Source organism: Drosophila elegans, unplaced genomic scaffold, assembly GCF_018152505.1.
Source record: "Drosophila elegans isolate 14027-0461.03 unplaced genomic scaffold, ASM1815250v1 contig_476, whole genome shotgun sequence".
Taxonomy (NCBI): domain Eukaryota; kingdom Metazoa; phylum Arthropoda; class Insecta; order Diptera; family Drosophilidae; genus Drosophila; species Drosophila elegans.
In genome coordinates, this window is record NW_024545863.1 from 7,479,561 (window position 1) to 7,497,657 (window position 18,097).

General features: G+C 45.5%; 2 protein-coding genes across 5 annotated transcripts; one reads left to right on the forward strand and one right to left on the reverse strand.

Moving 5' to 3' along the window:
• Positions 1-3,939: 3,939 nt before the first annotated feature.
• LOC108140644 (ataxin-2 homolog) lies at positions 3,940-11,941 on the reverse strand. 3 transcript variants are annotated; one of them, XM_017263566.2, is made up of 5 exons: positions 11,342-11,941; positions 8,140-8,540; positions 7,134-8,076; positions 5,664-7,069; positions 3,940-4,885 (listed from the first exon to the last, which is right to left on the reverse strand). In XM_017263566.2, the coding sequence occupies exons 1-5, from the start codon at positions 11,410-11,412 to the stop codon at positions 4,437-4,439; spliced, it is 3,270 nt and encodes a 1,089-aa protein (XP_017119055.1). In that variant the 5' UTR covers positions 11,413-11,941; the 3' UTR covers positions 3,940-4,436. The 3 variants fall into 3 exon arrangements, with proteins under 3 accessions (XP_017119055.1, XP_017119056.1, XP_041565220.1); XM_017263567.2 differs by lacking the exon at positions 11,342-11,941 and adding an exon at positions 11,055-11,175; XM_041709286.1 differs by lacking the exon at positions 11,342-11,941 and adding an exon at positions 9,022-9,120.
• Positions 11,942-13,450: 1,509 nt separating this feature from the next.
• Positions 13,451-18,034, forward strand: LOC108140549 (sodium-independent sulfate anion transporter). Of its 2 annotated transcripts, none has more exons than XM_017263398.2 (6): positions 13,451-13,608; positions 15,400-16,064; positions 16,329-16,665; positions 16,736-16,998; positions 17,217-17,402; positions 17,462-18,034. In XM_017263398.2, the coding sequence occupies exons 1-6, from the start codon at positions 13,578-13,580 to the stop codon at positions 17,813-17,815; spliced, it is 1,836 nt and encodes a 611-aa protein (XP_017118887.1). In that variant the 5' UTR covers positions 13,451-13,577; the 3' UTR covers positions 17,816-18,034. The 2 variants fall into 2 exon arrangements, with proteins under 2 accessions (XP_017118887.1, XP_017118886.1); XM_017263397.2 differs by lacking the exon at positions 13,451-13,608 and adding an exon at positions 15,197-15,329.
• The last annotated feature ends 63 nt before the right edge of the window (positions 18,035-18,097 follow it).

An 18,097-nucleotide genomic window follows, 5' to 3' on the forward strand; every position in this document is an offset into this window, starting at 1 on the left:
ATAAAAGGCTAAGGTAGTGAAAAACCCAAGTGAAAGACAAACGGTGAAAATTTCCCCGGAATCAACCTACGCTCGCTGGCGTTTTTTTTTTTCGTAGTCATTGTTTTGAGGCCATTTACAAACGGCGCAAAAGGCACAAGATACGTGAAGCGAATGTGAAAAGTTGATACGCTTTCAAGCCACAAGCGATACGCTTGTGTCCACAGTATACAGACGATGCCGTAGTGGATAGAGATGCGCCATTGGCACATGTGCTGTCCAGAGGAGCACCCTGGGAGCACCCTGGGATTACCCGGTAGAGGTCCGAGATTAAAGCCCGTAATTAAATGCGCATTTAGTACATCTCGCCGTTGGGCGGAACTCCCAAAAAAGGATATGCTTCTGAAGGTGAAGACAACGACAGCGGCGGCGGCGTCGGCGGACGTCGCCCTGAAACAGGAACAAAGGCGAAGGATCAAGGAGCGGGAGTGGCTGAACAACAACAATCAGCTCTGGCTATAAATGAATTTTACGTATTTCGGTATACACACGACAAACGCCGACTAGCGCCAGGACCAAAGTCCCAGGACGATGGGTTTGAGTTTGAGTTTGTGCTCGAGGATGATGATGATGATGATAATGCTGAGGAAAAGGAAAAGGCAGAGGGAAATGGAAATGGAAATGAAATAGGAAGGGTCCTATTCCCCTTCCTATTTCTTTTTCAGTCCTATTCCCCTTTCCATGGGAAAATGAGAATGAACAGGGTGGGTGGCTATAGCCAAGTCGTCTGCGGTTGTACGAGTAGTAATACCCACACAGGCACAGCAGATGGCGTATAGAGAAAGAGTGCCAACAGGAAGAGGAAAAAGAGAAAGAGCTTAGGGTGTGTGTGCGTGTGCGGGAGAGAGGAACATAAGGGATGGTCTCTTACTTTTCATACTTATTTATGTGTATTACACTACTCGACTGCAAAAACTGCAGAAGACGCAGGAAGGAGAAAATGAGGAAAGGACCAAAGCAGCGAAAGAGCGGCAACAACAAACCGAGACTGGCCACAAATCAATCAACCGACCAGCAAACACACTGCACAGCAAACAAAATCGAACCATTTATTATCTAATTTATTTTGTATAATATCAAGAGCTTTGCTTATTTAGATATCAAAACTACGCCCTTAAAACTATATTGAAAATGTCTTTTTGTTATTATTATAAATGAGTTGTAATTAGACTCCAGTCTTCGCAAAAAAAAGTTTTTATTTTATTTTTTTTTGGTTTTATGCCGTCTTCTTGTTTTTTTTTTATTAAACTATAATTACCTATTATTCTAAATTAATTAGGATTTGTTTTGATAGAAGACTGTCATGTAGTTTTCGCAGTGTTTATTTAAACTCAATTACCAAAGATTCTTACTAGCAATTAATAGGGTGAGAACAGTCCTTCCCTTAAATATCTCGAAATGTATCTAAAATCGAATGTGCCTTGGGCCGCAGCTACATACACAAATTCAATTTCGAAAAATTCGTCCTTTTCGGCGGTGAAGTGGTGGTGGTTGTTGTTCCTGCCGCCGTCTGATCCTGGAAAGGGCATGTTAAGGGTGAACCGGCCGCACTCATACACACACGCACACACACACCTATATCTGCCAGACGGCATAGAGACGGCTGGAAACACACAGTTAGACTGGATGGCAGACGTTTAAGCCACGGCAGAGGGCGGTGGTCGACGTCGGCGCTGGCGTACACACACACTAATGGGAATGCAAATGCACTTACACATATGCAGGCTCGTCCTGCGATGCATATATGTATGCAACATGCAAGGAATTTCGGCTACTTAACCTACAGAACAAAGGAGGATACAGAAAAAATAAAACGCAAGAAAGTAGGACTGGGAAAAATAAGCCTGCGCAAGGCGCGTAAAAGGACACGCGCCACTCACACACACACACACTTTCAGACTAATTTAATCCTCTGGCTCAGTTGAATTCTGCTCCTGTTCCCTCGGCCATCGCCCCACTCAGCAGACGAATCACACGAGAGGCCGGAAATAGGAAAACTACAGGATACAACCTACCCACACCAGCACTCACACAGATACTCTCACTTACACATATACACACACACGAAAGCCGCTTATGTGTTACGTTAGTTACTTTACGTTGTGCGCTTAGCGACATGTCCATGGCGTTATTACGCCCTAAACGCACTACGTAATCGCCGGTTACGTGAATACATCGGAGTACGTTGAAGTAATACCCTCTTGTATCTGTGTGTGTGTGTTTGTGTGTGACGACGTTACCTCGTATCTTACTTTCAATGTCATCAAAAAGGGCTGAAGAAAGATATTTCTGCATTTGAATCGTATCACAGCCAGCTTTGATGGGCATTGCAATGAGCATCGATAGCATTTTTGTGACCGGTGAACTGCGACCTGTGACCTCTCTCCATGCCAAATCACGTAAACCGTATAACGAGATAAAAGCTCAACCAACAAGTGTTCGTGATCCGACATATAATTCTTACGTAACTCCTCAAAGGGTTGTGAAATGTTCCCACTATCTACTCATATCACAGCCATTTTGATGAGTTTCGTGCGAATTTCAGCAACTGGATAGACATAAATCAGTTTTTATAAGCGCTTGCTTCGCATCTTTCTTATACCATGTCGTTAAAATGCTTGTGACCTTATGTATTCGCAATCATATCACAGCCATTTTGACGAGTTTGGGTAAAGAAATCTCAACATTTAGGGAAGTTCGTTTCACATCAACCAGACGTCAACGCCCAAGAACCATCTGAAAATCAGTGATAATAAGGATACACACAAGTTTTAGATGTTTTTTTTTTTTTTTTTTTTTAGTTTTTGTTTTTATTTAAATTTATAATAATTGTTATTTTTATATTTTTTTTTCATTTAAGGAAACTTGAAGGTTTACAAAACAAAACAGACCACAACAGATGCTTCTAGATCGTACGAAATATAATCGAACTGATTTTTGACGGGCAAATTAATAATACGGATTGCTTTTCGTTAATTTTCTTTAATTTAGGGACAACGAAGGCACTAAAACCCAAAGGAAGCCTGGCTCAAGCTCTTGCTCTTACATTAACTTTAGATTGTAAGGATAGCAAGGAAATTTCTTCGAGAAACATCAAAACAATAAATTAAAGCGATGTCAAACATTTCTGGTAAATGCTAACGAAAGAAGTGTAACAAAGGCGGAGAAGTGAAAACAAAATTCAATTTAAATAAAATTAATTAGTTTTACCGAATTTTGAAAAGAATAAATTTGAAGCGCTCTAAAAACTCACATTCGTTTTTCATTTCCCTCAGGGCAAGCAAAGGGCATTCACGTCCATCCAGCTTTTGGCCTCGGGCAACTCTTCCCGAACCGATTGCACATTATATGCTAAAGTAACTCAACAATCGGAATGCTGTATGAAGCTTGGCCCTTTCCTTGCACCGGTGGAAAAACTATCTTGGAATGATGACTTGGGTTTTTGGTGTCTGTCGCTGCCGCTTTGCTTCTAGGGTTTGTGTTTGGGTGGGCGTGTGTGTTGTGTGTGCAGGGCTGGGCGTGTGTGCCTGTCGGGGTGTGCCGGTCGATTGCCAAAGCGGATAAAACTATAGATAGCTGGAGCGCAGAAGTACATCAAAGAAATATGTTTAAAACAATTTTACAAAATTTCGCTCTTATCTTAACTCGACTTTTAGCTTTTCTTCTTAAGTTTTTGATTCTACTTCATTTGCTTTTCGGTTTACAATGTGATTGTATCAATTTGGTAGCCAATCAATTTTGAAATTTTCGCCTCGGCTTACAGGACTTGTGCGGGGCAGGAAACGCTCCTTACAAACGCTCATTGTTCTCGTATTATAATTGATTCGACTGTTGCTTTTAGCTTTCTAAATTTTTTGTTTCTCTCCTTTGTTTTTTTTCATACGTTTTGGTTTTTGTATTAGTGATTGTTTGTTTCATGCTGTTGTTGTGTTTGGCTTCCGTGCGCTGTAGAAGTCTTGCAATTTCAAAAAATTTACTAGTTTCCTTTTGTTTTAATTGTATTTTATAATTTCCTAGTTGTTGTTGGTGTTTTCGGACTGTGAGAGATGTGCTACAGGATGAGCCGCTCGTGCACATGGCATAAGGATGTGGGTGGATGTGTGGCTTGTGTGAATTGTGGGGCGAAAATCGCTTGGAGCGACAAAGAAAGCCGCGCGTTTACTCGAGGTTGATGCGAATGCTGGTGCGGACTTGGATGCGGATGCGGGTGTGGTGAGTGCTTCATGTTGTGTGTGTTGAGTCTGTGTGTGTAACTGTTGCTTAATGACGGCTGCCCGTATGGCTCCCATTCGCTAAGGCGACATTACCAAGCCGGAGGAGCCTCCGTCTTCCTGTCCGTCTCCCCTCGCCTTCCAGCTTGCCAGCTTCCCTTGCTCCATTGCCCAGCTGGCGGTTTCTCACTGCGGTTGATGCTGCTGCATCACGATCTGATACTGCTGTTGATTCTGCTGCGGATGCTGCGGCGTCGGCGGCTGGAAATAGTGATTGGCTAAGAGCGACTGGGGGTGCAAGCACATCAGCTGGAAGGTGGCCGCCTGCGCCGGCGGCGTGTACGCCGGCTGGGGTCCCCCGCCGGCGGGGGAGGGCTGTGGCGGCGGATGGAACTGCTGGTGCGGCTGGCCCGGCGACGGCGTGGTCGACTGCGGCGTCTGCGGCATGAACTGCAGCTGCTGCGGCTGGTCCTGGTACACACGCATCTGCATCGGCGCATACGTATGCGATTGGAATTGTTGCTGGTGCGGTGGAGGGCCGTACTGGATGAACTGCGGTATCGGTCCGGTGGCCATCAGGGGCGCTCCTGTGGCCGTAGTGGCCGAAACGTGCATCTGCGACGCGGCCATTGGAGCTGCGGGAGATCGGATAAGAAATTGTAATAATTATCACAAACATGTCTAGTATACCTTTAAAATTGTGTGGACTTATTTCCAAATAACCTGCATTACAATTTTGGGTTTTAGTTATCAGTCATTTTTTGGTTATTTAATTTTATAGGTGATTTAAAAATTAAGAAATAAAACTAATTTAATCTTCAATACATACAGCATGTTATATCTTTAAAAGTTTAATTTTGAATTTATCTTTTTTAATAATTTTTAATAATTCTCAGCTGTTTTAATGATCATTTTTTATATCGTGTGGAATAATTTAAAAACAATTTGCATAGGGTTTTAATTTTATGTGATTTTTGAATATTTAATTTTGTAAGACTATTCTCTAATGGGTTTTAATCACTTAAATTATGTGGTTTAATTTTAAATTTATCTGCATCAATATTTTTCAAATCTAAGCCAATTTAATGATCCCATTTAAAATAAATAAAAAAAAAAGTGCAGCCAGTTTTAATTTATAATAACTAAACTGTACAGCAATTCATTTGCCAAATCCTTAAAATGGATTTATGTGTATAAATCTTAGTTATAGACTTAGTCTATTCCAAAATTGAACTTTTGATTTATAAGGATGCTCTTAGTTAACAGTTCGCTTTTAGTTTAAAACCTAAAGCTAGCTTTATATAAATATATAAAATAAAATTTAAATAATAAATTTTGAATACACTGACGAATCAGAATTATTTGGAGGAATAAATTCTTACTCCAATAAAAAAAGATCATATAATTACGTACCGTAGTTACCACGGCGTAGGCGCGGTGGCTGTCCGGCCTGCGGATGTGTGGGAGGCGGGAATGGGTGCTGCGGCTGCACCATGTAGATCTGCTGGTTGGTCGCCGGGGCCGGCACATGTCCTCCTGTGGTCGTATAAATGGGCACAGGCGTCTGCGGGGTGTGGGGGCGCGATGGATTCGGGGTGCTGGGCCCGCGGGGCGTGAACGGCTTGGCAGACGGGTTGAGCACATGTGGCTTCTTCACCACTGGCGTGGTTCCGCTGGCACCTCCGGCAGCGGCGACTGTGCCAGCAGCCACCGCTGTGGAACTGCTCGTCGCACTGGGAGCTGCCGGAGTGGACTTCTCGGATCCGGCGCCTGCAATCACCCCGGTTGTGGGCGTACTGGCTATGCCAGTGGGCGTTGTCGTGTTGCTGCTCGGTGCCGGCGAGACTTCCGGCTTGGGCGTAACCAGCTGCTGAGGCTGTTGCTGCTGCACCACCGGCATGGGCTGTGGCGGCGGCGGCTGCTCCATCAGAACCGGCGAAGTAATCACCACCGGCGAGGTCTGCGGTGGCGGCATTGCATGGTACATGGGCAACGGCTGTTGTGACGGATCCTGGATCAGCTGTGGCGGCGGTTGCTGCACTTGTGGCTGCGACTGGTGCTGCTTCGGCACATGCTGATGCTGAGTCTCCACCAACTGCTGTTGCTGTTGCTGCTGGGCCTTCTGTTGCAAGTGGAGCGGCACATGTTGCTGCTGGGGTGGCGGCGCCTGTTGAGGCTGCTGCTGAGGCACATAGTGTGGCTGAGAGAGGTGCGCCGGTTGCAAGTGCGTCGGCGGCAGCAAGACAACGTGTTGCTGTTGCGGCTGTTGCTGCTGCGGCGGCGAGGCAGATTGCTGCAGTGCACGCTGTTGCTGCTGCTGTTGCTGCTGTTGCTGTACTTGCTGCTGCTGCTGCTGCTGCTGCGGCTGTTGTTGTTGCTGCTGGGGCGGTGAATTGTTGCTGGGAGCCAGTTGAAAGTCCTGGCCAAATTGTCGCAGCTCCTGCATCTGGTTATCGCGCGTTCGCACTTGGCGCGTCGGTTGCGTGTTCTGCCCCTGTGACTGCAAATTCTGATGCTGCTGCTGCTGTTGCTGCGGCGGCGGCTGTTGCTGCTGCTGCTGCTGCTGCTGCTGCTGCTGCTGGGGCACGCCCGTTTGCAGCGGCGGCGAGTTGCTGTTCTGCCCGGGATGACCTCCATGGGAGCCGTGTATGGGCTTGCCCAGAGACTGGGGCTCACCGCCGTAATTGAGCGACGAGTTGCTCTGCGAGCCCTGGTACTGGCGCAGCTGGCGCTGGGGCAGCGGCTTGTTAGCGTTGGCGTTCGCATCGCCATTTAGCTTGGAGCCGCTCATGTGAGATTGGTTGCGGTACTGAGAAGAGCTGCGGAAATACGGAAGAAGTCAGTGCTTGGCAGAATGACTGAATCGCTTGTCGTCGCACTTACCCATGCATGATCTGCGAGTTACCCTGGTACGAGTACTGACCCGGCATGCCCATCGACGGCTGGTAGCCGCCCTTGCTCTGGCCCACGGAGTTGCCGTTGCCGCCCTGGGACACGGGCACGTTGCTGCCACCGGTAGGCACATTGTTGCGCATCACCTTGCCGCCCTGGGGCACTGTCTTGCGCTTCACCATCGAACCGCCGCCATACTTGCTGGACGTGTCCGCAGCCGCGTTGGCGGACGGGGCCGGACCCGCGCCCTTCAGGCCACCGGCCAGCATGAGTGCTGCCGTGGACTGCGTGGAGCCGCCTTGGCCCGCCCCGGCGCCCATGCCGCCGCCCTGCATCATCAGGTTGCCATCACCGCGAGTGTCGCGGTCACGGCCGCTGCCCTGCGAGGACATGCCAACATGCGATAGCTGCGGTCCGGTGATGCTGCGCGTCTGCTTGGTGATGTAGCGGTCGCTGCTCATGGTTTCCCGCAGCTGGAAGTCGGCGGTGCCGCGCGGCTTGTTGCCACGATCGCGGTCACGGTCCCTGTCCCGCTCCTCGCGCTCCCTTTCGCGGTCGTTGCGTTCGCGGTCACCACGATCGCCGCGTTGCTCCTGCTCCGCCGACGGACGCTCCACGGCCGCGAAGAGAGCCTCCTCGTCGCCGTTCTCCAGATCCAGACGGTCGCGGCACGTCGGATTGTTCTCGATCTCGGCGGCCAGCTTCTCGGCCTTGGCCTCGGCCTCTTTGAACTCCAGGGAGTCACCCTTGTCCAGCGGCACCGTGTACGAGGCCAAAGAGTCATCAAATGTGGAGGTCACGCCAAACGTGTTCTCGTTTTTGCGGAACATCTCGTTGGGGTCCCAGCCGTTGGCGGCATTATCCAGTTCTATGTCAATGTCGCCATTGGCGCCAGAGTCCCACGGTTCAAGCTCCTTCTCGTCCAGACGCGCACCTGCAAAATAGTGTTTGCTAAGTTAAGATATTGAGTACACATATATATTCAAATGGATCTCACCGTTGCACTTGTCAGAGATAGCGCCATCCGTCTGAAAAGCGCCAGCGGTGGCGTATTGCGAGTCAAAGTCCTTGGCCACGATGGTCACCACAGTTTCGGCCGGGAATATAATGTGATTTGGCACCTTGCCCTCCTCCGGCAAATTCTTGGACTTAATGCACGCCGGTAGCTCCAGTGCGATGTCAAAGTTGCCCGAGAATGTGCGGAAAACGCCCTCGTAGATGTTGCCCGACCGCAGGCGCACCTCTACCACGCTGCCCACCAGCGCCGTGGCCGAGTGCATGAAAAACGTGTTGTTGTAGACGCCCTGCGCCAACGGACGCACTGATCCGCCTCCGTTCCCGCCTCCTGCACCTGCCTTGTTGTTAGCGGGCCTCAGGCTGTTGTCGTTCGAGTTGTATCTGCGAAAAGGAGGGAAAACAGGAGAAGCGTTCACCACACGAGTTAAACTAGACGTTAGCGTTGCGGTTTGATGGCTGGGGACTGACTGAAATTGGAAATTCGATGGCGTTCAGGCAAGGTGGCGATATCGATTCGTTGCAAACTTTGAAATGACCCCCGCATCCCCGCATTTGTGCATTTTAGCTCACATTTTTTAGTACAACCAAGAGACACTATTTGACTGTTCAGATCAGACAAAGACACATTGGGGAATCACCTTGCTGAAGTTGGAGTCACTTGTTCAGTACCAGCATTAAGATATCATTTTTTGTTTCAAACAAAGACTATAGGGGAATCACCAAGCAATTAATTTATGATTTAAGTTGCGTGCCACTGTTCAAAGCTATTATGAAAAACTATGTTTTAAAATTTGAAATACAGTTAATACAATCAATTTGAAATCAGGCAAGAGTATGATGGTTTCTACGAAAAAATATTTACCAATATTTATAATAGTGAGTTTTTATTATGATACCGCTTTAAACTACTTCCTAATGATTTTCAAGTGCTATCGATATGCGTTCCGCGAAAGTAATCAGCCAAATGAAACCTCTTTGACCGGCTTTGTCGCTGTCGCAACCCGAACCGAACTCATTCCGTGGACGCCGTCCTCTGTGCTTTTCGGGGGGTGTTTTGGCATTGGTTGCGTGCGGACAGGATCGACGACCGTGAAATGCGCAACGCAACGCACAATGAACCCGCGGTGGGTGTGGGTGTGGGGATGGAAGCAGGGGCGGAGCGGAACCAAACGGAGAGGGGCTAGAGGGGGGTTCAAGCAGTAGCTGATTCACGGAGCGTGCACTGTGCACATTTTCGTGAATGAAAACAAATGATTGAATGCGCTCAAGAGTGAATCATGCGTGAGGTGAGGTGCTGGCAAGGCAGATTGGGGAACGAGGATCCGGGAAATAGGCTGCGACGGAGGCAAACTTAAAATGCAAGTGTGCATGGCCGAGCGGCGAATAAATATGCATAGACGTCGAGCGGAAAACAAGAGCGAGGTGGTGTATCGCTCGGCCAGCAAATTGTAAAGTGACCCAAATTTCAAACCCCCACTGAGGGCTTTTGGGGCTTTCGGGGGTTTCGGCGGGCGGCCAGGGGGGTTCGAAGTGTGCCAAAGAACGAAACGAAACTTAGCGCAGTCGCCGCACGTCACAGCAACTGAAAACTAAAAACTGAAAACGGCGAGCGGCAATCAGAAAGCTGCAAAATGCTGACAATGCAAGAAAATGCATTCGAAAAAAGGCAAGCAACGAGAGTAAAAAATGTAGTGCGCTACGTGAGCGAGTGTGCGTGCATCACTATCATGGGCATTGGTTGCCGCACAGTGGGCCTGAATCGCAGAGAGAAGCACCACTGTGCCAACCAGCTTGAGTTCGTGTTGCTGCACAGTGAATAATGAATAATGAACGCGAAATTCGCACAGTTTTGGGCAAAAGTATGACTCGACGAGCGAGACTCGTCTGATAAAGCAGCACTAAATGGCACTACAGTGGCCCATCAATGCTACTTGAAAACAATAATATCATATTTGGGAATTTTGTGTATTTACCCCAATAATAATTGATTTTTTAAGAATCTTTGAAATGAAGAAATTCATATATTCTCTTAAAAATGTAAAATATTTATGTTGATATCTTAATGCTAATCTTCCAAGAAGGCGACGGACTCATGATATTAATAATAACACTGGGTTATCCCTGTTTTTAGATTTTTGAATTAACAATGGTTTCAATTTCAAATTGTCACGTCGAGTTATCAACAATTTCCATTTCTGCAGATACTTCTAAAATAGATTAAACCTACCTACATACATATGTGTGTTTCTAATCTCTACTTCATCATTTAAAGAGATTTTGTAAACAACCGAAAAGAACTGACTGAACCGTGTTTTAAATTGCTAAATGATTATTCTATTTGGGTAACCTTTTCCATCAAGCACTATTTTATGTCCGTTGGATGGTTCTTTCGCCCAGATAATGATACAAAAAACTGGCCAACGTGCCGATACTTATGCACCGCACTGTGTACAAATGCGGATGGGGATGTTGATGTGTGTTTGTGTTTGTGGATGTGTGCGCTGCAGTCATATTTCAATTGAACATTTTAAGGGCGCAGCAGCAAGGGGAGCGAGCAGGGGAGGGGGCGGATGGGGGCCAGTGGGGGGTGAGGGGATTGGGGTTGGCATGCCCCTGGCAAAGGGGGTGGCGATATTCGACACATTGGTGCGACAAAACGGAAACCTTTAAACAAATTATGTTCTCTACTCGCATTTACCGTTGTGAAAGGGAAATGTAAACAAAGCATAAAAAGTTCGATGCTGAGAACACACACACTCACACACACAGGGGCACGCGATGGCCTATTATATAAGCGCCATTTGCATTCCAAAAAAAAATTTAAGAATGGTATTCCACGAGATGCTGCAGTGGCTAAGCAGAAAGAAAAATAAACGACACGAGACGCGCTTTCACCTTTATAATTTTTTCTTTTTCTTTTTTTAGTCAACCGGACCGGGAGAGAAAAGAGCTCTTTGTGGCGCTTTTGGATGTCGCGGGTTTTCAATTTGTCAGGGCAACGGCAACGGCGAACGGCGAACTGCAAACTGCGACGGCAAAAGCAAAAGCAATGGCAAAAGCAAACCAGCCCCAAAATGCAGTGGTGTGCGTTGGTGGCCCCTTTCGCCCGATGCGCCCCGACGCCCCCTGCCAATCGACGTCCCTGTCTCTTTTTCGCCAGTGCAGCTGGTGCTTCTTCTTACCTGGCGATGCCGCCGCTGGCACCTCCGCCACCGCCAGTGGGTCGGGTTTTCCGCTTGCTATTGTTGTTCATGTCGTCGATTGGATGGGATATGGGATTGGATCGTCGAATGCCGATTGCCAATTGCCAGGAGGCAGTAGTACCAGTCCCAGTACCAGTACCAGGAGTAGCGAAGAAGTGGCAGTCGAAACCTGGCGTTTTCTTTTCCCTGCCTGGGCTAATTATCCCGATTTACCGACTTTCCGATCGAACGATCCTCCTCCGATGGTCGCGAATGGGCGGGCGAGGCGTGGTCTAGCCAAAATATACTATTTCGGCGGCGTTTAGCACTGATACTTGGCTGCTAAATATGCTTTTGTTGCTAATTTTATTTTTTCCCTGCGTACTGTAGCGATAACGAGCAAGGTTGCTTGACGAGTTGCTGCTGTCCGCTGTCGATATTTTTTTTGCACATCCCTAGCGCTCGACGGCGTATTTGTTGGCAAACGAAAAACGGAAAACACTGCGAAACGGCCGACTAACTGCGCGGCGGGGGTGGTGAACGGTGAATTTTGTTTCGGTCAAAAACTATTTAGTTAATTTATTAACTTCAATTAGAACAGGGGTGCGTGTGTGCAGCCACAGAGTTCGGTATCGAATAGCTATCGCACCCACACTCGATATCGCGGAGCCTGCCAATTGTCTATCGATTAATTTGGTTCTAAGGCACACTTAAAACAGTGTTGGGCAGTGCTGGTGAGCGCGAATTTTGAACTATTGCTTAGATTACGCATTTTGTTTTGTTATTAAACTGCGCGATCACCCAAATATTTGCCTTGGATCTAGTTCACAAATATGGGCGGACCTATTAATAACCCTCGCTATCTTCGGTGTCTCACATAAGGTAAAAAACATCCGCATATTTACCATCTGTCCAGATAAGCGCCAGACACCTATCGACCTTGGTCGTAGAGGAACTCCTTTTCCGAGAAAGCTGGTGGCAGCTTAATCATTTCAAAGTCAGACAGTAAATCCACTCTTTTCCAGCTTATGTGCTCTTTTATAAGGTAGTAGTACCCGAGCTCCCGTATCAGATAAACTAATAACGATACAATCTCGTTTACAGCCGACCATGTCATATAAAGAAGCCGTTTATCTGCCAGGCCCACACGCCAAGTAGAGGGTCTCTGTAACGCCTGATAGAATAGTTAACACCTTCTGAAATTTCGCGGCTAAGATATGATCAACATCTGAGTCTTATAAGTACAATAACTTAAAAAAATGTATAAATTGGTTTCCATTTTGATATTTTTTATGGTGGGTACTTTAAAAGTATGCATGGTAATTTTTAAGTCTATCCTTATTAATTTCCGATCATATTTAATCTTTAAAAATCAATAATCATTTAGATTATATGTATATTAGATATTTATGTATACCAAAGATTAATATAACTTTGTAAGTGTTCGTAATTTTTTTTGCTTATTTTTGAAGGATTATGATAATTATAACATATGTATTAAGTAATTTAACAAATTTCCTTTCTATCTAGAAATCAGGCGTTCTTTGATTATTGTGATTTTCTAATATAACATATATATGTAAACGTTAAAAATAACCCTTTGGAGTAACTGTCACAAGGTGTCGCTGCTTAAGATAAGATAGGTAATTGGCTGATTTACTGAAGATCATTTGATCTGTCTAAGTCTTTATCCAAATATTGGTCCATCATTTATCAATTGAGATGCTCGGAATGCCACTTGGCCGGCAGCCAAAGGTGGAAAATTACTTCGAGTCCATTGGGATGATTCCCCCTGTGCCACTGCGCACTTGGAGTACGGGGAGTTGATAGCGATATCGCGGTAGTTTCTGTCACCGGTGCCGTTGACATTTCCAGTTATATATTCGTTTGTGCTCCAGCCGACGGATCCTCCAGCCGCCCAACCCGCCGCAATGTTTGCTCGCCCATCCGCCTGCCGAATGCGCGTTAAGTATGCCATTGTTGTGCTGATCTCGAGCTGAAAATAAAAGCGGACTGTTTGTCGCCTTTTTCTTGACTCTTTTCATTTTTCGTGTTTATCAGAAAAATCTGCCCGAGCCCACTTATTTATCATTCAAAAATTCGCCTATTCGGCAGTTTTCATTAGATTGCGGAGCGGTGCACTTGGCTCACTCAAGGGTATAGGATAATCAGTATCATCAGTGCTCCCGAATGTCCTTCAGCTAGTAACTTAAAGGCTTATGTGGATACGTGAAACATGTCAATTGTAAAGAAACTATCATTTGATGGTAAGGATAATACTTGGCTACTCATGGCCATCGTTTTTTGTGAAATGTGGAATTTATATAACAATTTATGGAGGACTAGACATTTTAACAATTACTACAGTTACCTGTCACCATTTTAGTGCAAATTCCTTGAAAATTCAGTGATTCATTGGTTCATCTCGTGATCACTTTATAATCGTTCCATTTACACTACTTCGCCGATTTTACAACCGTCATATATGCCACCCGCCGATCTACCGCTTTAATTAGCAGCGAACAACAGCTGGAAATATGCTCGACGTAAGCTGTTAAAAATTTTGGCCTATTGTTACAAATTAGCATTCATTTGGTGCTTCTGTTTTCGCCCATCATGACCGATAACACTTGTGTATAAAAATATTTAACTTGCCCAACCGTCAACCACAAATATTAACTTTTGCCGACAAAACAAAATGAAGAAATAACTCGAAAAGATTAATTTAGAGAATATTATATTTAAGCAGACTCTATTTAAAGAAGTAGTATTACAAATTAAATTGAGTTTAGAAGGGAAGTAAGTAAAAAAATAGATACATATTTTGCACATAGAAAACCTTAAGAAAAAATAGTAAGCCTTTGATGAAAGAAGAAAATAACATAATAAATGTAATATTATATATAGAAAATGTATAAAATAATTTAAATCTATAACTAAAATTGCTAGTTGCTTAGAAATATAAATTATTATTATTAATTTACTAATTAATTATTATTTTTAATAAATTATTGTTAACAATAGCATTGATAAGTTAAACCAAAAGTATGCTATTCCTTTTCAAAACCTTTGATAAAAAATACTATAATTGCTTTTACTCTATAACTAAAAATGAATGTTGTTTAGAAATAGAAAATCTATTAATAACATGCATACGACAACGACATTGATAAGTAAGACACTAAAATTTGCAATTCGTGTGAAAGGTAGCACCTATGATCAATGACTTGTACTATTAACTTAGATCTATAGGCAGAGAGATGACTAACAGTCTCCGTCTGGACCCAATACGCACTTGTACCTATCCGGATTTGTTTTCGATATGAGTAGCACTCAATGTGCTAATTTTTCGATTAACTTCCCGTGAATTTTAACTAAAAACCCTAATCACTTATTTTATTTTGACTCCACTCGGACTTTCTTTTGATAACTATATAAAAAAGTGGGTAACAAATTGATTTTAAATGGGATTTATATAAAGAGCGATTGAGGAAGATATAACAGGTTTTAGAGCTCGGCACATACATATAGAGCTCTACAATGATATGATATGAGTGTATATGACTCTCCAATAGTTCCCCCTCAATAACAGCTAAGAATCTCAGATATTTAAACAAATTACCGGACACAGTCAGAGCGAGAGTACGCAAACAAACATATGTGCTTAATAACGAATTCACACAATTAAAGTTTTGCGCTTTTTTTCGCTGTGCTGGCGGCTGAGCTCGGCAGCGAACAAGCCGGACTGTTCGTTTTTATTATTAAAATGCTAAAAAAAATCCCCCAGACAAAATCAAACAATTTCGGCTAGCAGAGCGATTGTACCTGGCCATTGGCGAAACTGAAACAGAAACCGAAAATCAGTACACAATGCGTTGGCCGCGAAAGCACACGTTCGGCTTGTGGCCCAAGGGCAGAAGTGGTCGAAATCGCCGGAATGGAGAAGTTGCCGAGCAACCCCAGGCCACAGTGGCCACCATTTACGATCGTAGGAGCTGCGACTTAGTTATTTCCGACTCCAAGGCCCACTAAGAATCGCTTTTTCGTCTCGATTTCAGCCAGCTGCGAGGAGAAGGAGAAGTACACGGCTCAAAATGACGAGGACTTCTACAGCCAGGCTCACACCGTCGACTTGGATGTGGCCAGCAAGTACTCCAAGCCGAAGGAGGCCCACTGGCTGGTGCGCCGCATCTTCTTCCTCAGCTGGATCACCAGCTACGATCGGGAGCAGGCCTTTGCGGACTTGATTGCCGGCATCACCTTGGGTCTGACCATTATTCCGCAGAGCATCGCCTATGCCGCCCTGGCCGGTCTCTCCTCCGAGTACGGTCTGTACTCCGCCTTCATTGGATCCATCATCTACGTGTTTTTCGGCACGATACCACAGGTGTCCATCGGACCCACCAGCCTGATGGCCATTCTCACCCTGCAATTCTGCGCGGACAAGCCGGTGCAGGTGGTCATAGTTCTGGCCTTCCTCGCCGGCTTGGTGGAACTGGCCATGGGAGTGTTCCAGTTGGGATTCATCGTGAGCTTCATTCCGGCTCCGGTGACGAAGGCGTTCACCTCGGGCACAGCAGTGATCGTGGTTTTCGCCCAGATAAAGAATCTTCTGGGGGTTCGCCTGAAGGGTTTCCCCTCGTTTGGAGACTTTTTCACTAACATCCGCCCAACGGATGCGGCCATGGGAATATCCTGCATGGTGGTCCTGCTTCTCTTAAGGGTAAGTAAAAAGTATAACAAAAATCATAAAGTTTTATCAAAATATAAACACTTTTAATTGGATTAGAATGATGAAAGAATAAATTAATAATAAGTTTATTAATTCAAAATACAAAACAATTTGCTTGCTACTGTATTTTTTTTTATTTTATTTTTTTTTATTTTTCCTATTCAAAGTTCTTTAAAATACTCTTACTTTAAATATAATTTTGATGGTTAAGACAACGATTAACTGACTAATTTGAGTGATCCTTTTCTTGTTCAGCTTCTATCGCAGGTGAATTTCAAGATAGACACGCCAGTCACGCGCCGTCTGAAGAAGATCCTGTGGTACATCAGCATATCGCGCAATGCTCTGGTTGTCTTCACCACCGGACTGATTGTGTTTATCTGGGTGAAGAAGAGCTCAATTGAGGCGGTGCCCTTTGCCCTTTCCGCAAAGGTTTCCTCGGCCATGCCCACGGTCAAGTTGCCGCCCTTTGCCTTCGAATACCAGAACCGCACCTATGTTTTCACGGATATCCTGCACGAACTGGGCAGCGGAATCGTTGTGGTGCCAATTGTGGCAGTACTCGCCAATGTGGCCATTGCCAAGGCCTTCGGTGCGTATGCGTAATATCGGGGTGTTCCTATGAGTTTGCCTCTATTTTTGCGTGTTTTGATTTGTTTCAGTTAAGGACGGCAATCTGGATGCCTCGCAGGAAATGCTGACCCTGGGCCTGTGCAACATAGCCGGTTCCTTCTTCAGTGCCATGCCCACCTGCGGGGCTTTCACCCGCTCAGCTGTGAGTCAAGCATCCGGAGTTCGAACGCCCATGGCCGGCATCTACACGGGATTGATAGTGCTCTCTGCACTCAGCATCCTGACCCCCTACTTCCAGTACATTCCCAAAGCTTCGCTGTCCGCCGTCCTTATAGCAGCGGTCATCTTCATGGTGGGTACTGCACTTATAAAAACAAATAGATCTAGAGTATAGATAATTGAGGTACAATATTTGTCCTTAAAGTTTATGACAATTACAACTATATTTTTCTAAACTTGAAAAACTCTAGATTATAAAATGAGCACTTAATTTTAAATTATTTTAAGGACCAAATTTTTCAAACTTGCAAAACCAATCTCTAGTTTTGTATCTGATTTTCTTTTAAACAGATTGATCTTGCTCCGGTTAAGGAGCTGTGGCAGACCAACAAGAAGGACTTCTTCAGCTGGGTGGGCAGCTTCATCATCTGTTTGGTGGCTGGCGTGGAGTTGGGCCTGCTCTTTGGAATTTTACTAAGCATGGTGTTTATTCTGCTTCGCCTGGGTAACCCCAAATTTGAGGTCACTTTGAAGCAGGTAAGGTTATCAGCACAAAACAAAACCATTTTAAATAATTATGTGAATCTTTCCCGCAGCATGAATCCACGTACTATGTCCACGTGGTGCCCCAGTCGGATGTGTACTACACCGGCGTGGATGCTCTGCGATCTGAGCTTAGGGGCGCCTGTAGCCTGTACCACAACGATTTCCCAGTGGTTCTCGATAGCGCACGCTTCATGCAGTTCGATGCCACCTTCAGCGAGATGCTGATTTCAGTGGCCAAGGAGATGGCCACCCACGATGTCCTGCTGATCCTGCAGAACATGAGCCTGAAGGTGCAGCAGATGCTGCCGGTGATGAGCAATGTGCGCTTCTGCCAGGAGGACAGCCAGCTTTCCGGCCACCTGCAGGCGGAAAAGGAGGCGCCTCTGCTGGAGGCCAAGCTGTAAGCATTCCTATCTGATGTCAGCCCTCCGTTCCAGTCTGTTTGATCCGGTTATGTCGGACGTCATAGGAATTATCTCCGGATCTACTACCGCTTGACGTTCACACGCAACTTGCACAACTTGACAGCGGCACCAGTTAGTTAACTACTTAGATTTATATGTTTAGTTAGCGTGTTTGTATATACTTATATGCATTATTAAAATATAGTTCTCTTCTACAAATATATCACATGATAGCCCAGACGAAAGTATTCTGCAAGCGGAGATAAACAGGTGCTCCAAAAA

Bases quoted from the DNA above. Each gene is read 5' to 3' on its own strand.
- LOC108140549 (XM_017263397.2), top strand. From the start codon at position 15,212: ATGCGTTGGCCGCGAAAGCACACGTTCGGCTTGTGGCCCAAGGGCAGA. The intron at 16,065-16,328 runs GTAAGTAAAAAG...TTTCTTGTTCAG, and splicing joins TGGTCCTGCTTCTCTTAAGG to CTTCTATCGCAGGTGAATTT. The intron at 17,403-17,461 runs GTAAGGTTATCA...TCTTTCCCGCAG, and splicing joins TTGAGGTCACTTTGAAGCAG to CATGAATCCACGTACTATGT.
- LOC108140644 (XM_017263566.2), bottom strand. From the start codon at position 11,412: ATGAACAACAATAGCAAGCGGAAAACCCGACCCACTGGCGGTGGCGGA. The intron at 8,077-8,139 runs GTGAGATCCATT...ACTATTTTGCAG, and splicing joins TATCTCTGACAAGTGCAACG to GTGCGCGTCTGGACGAGAAG. The intron at 4,886-5,663 runs GTACGTAATTAT...GATCTCCCGCAG, and splicing joins CCTACGCCGTGGTAACTACG to CTCCAATGGCCGCGTCGCAG.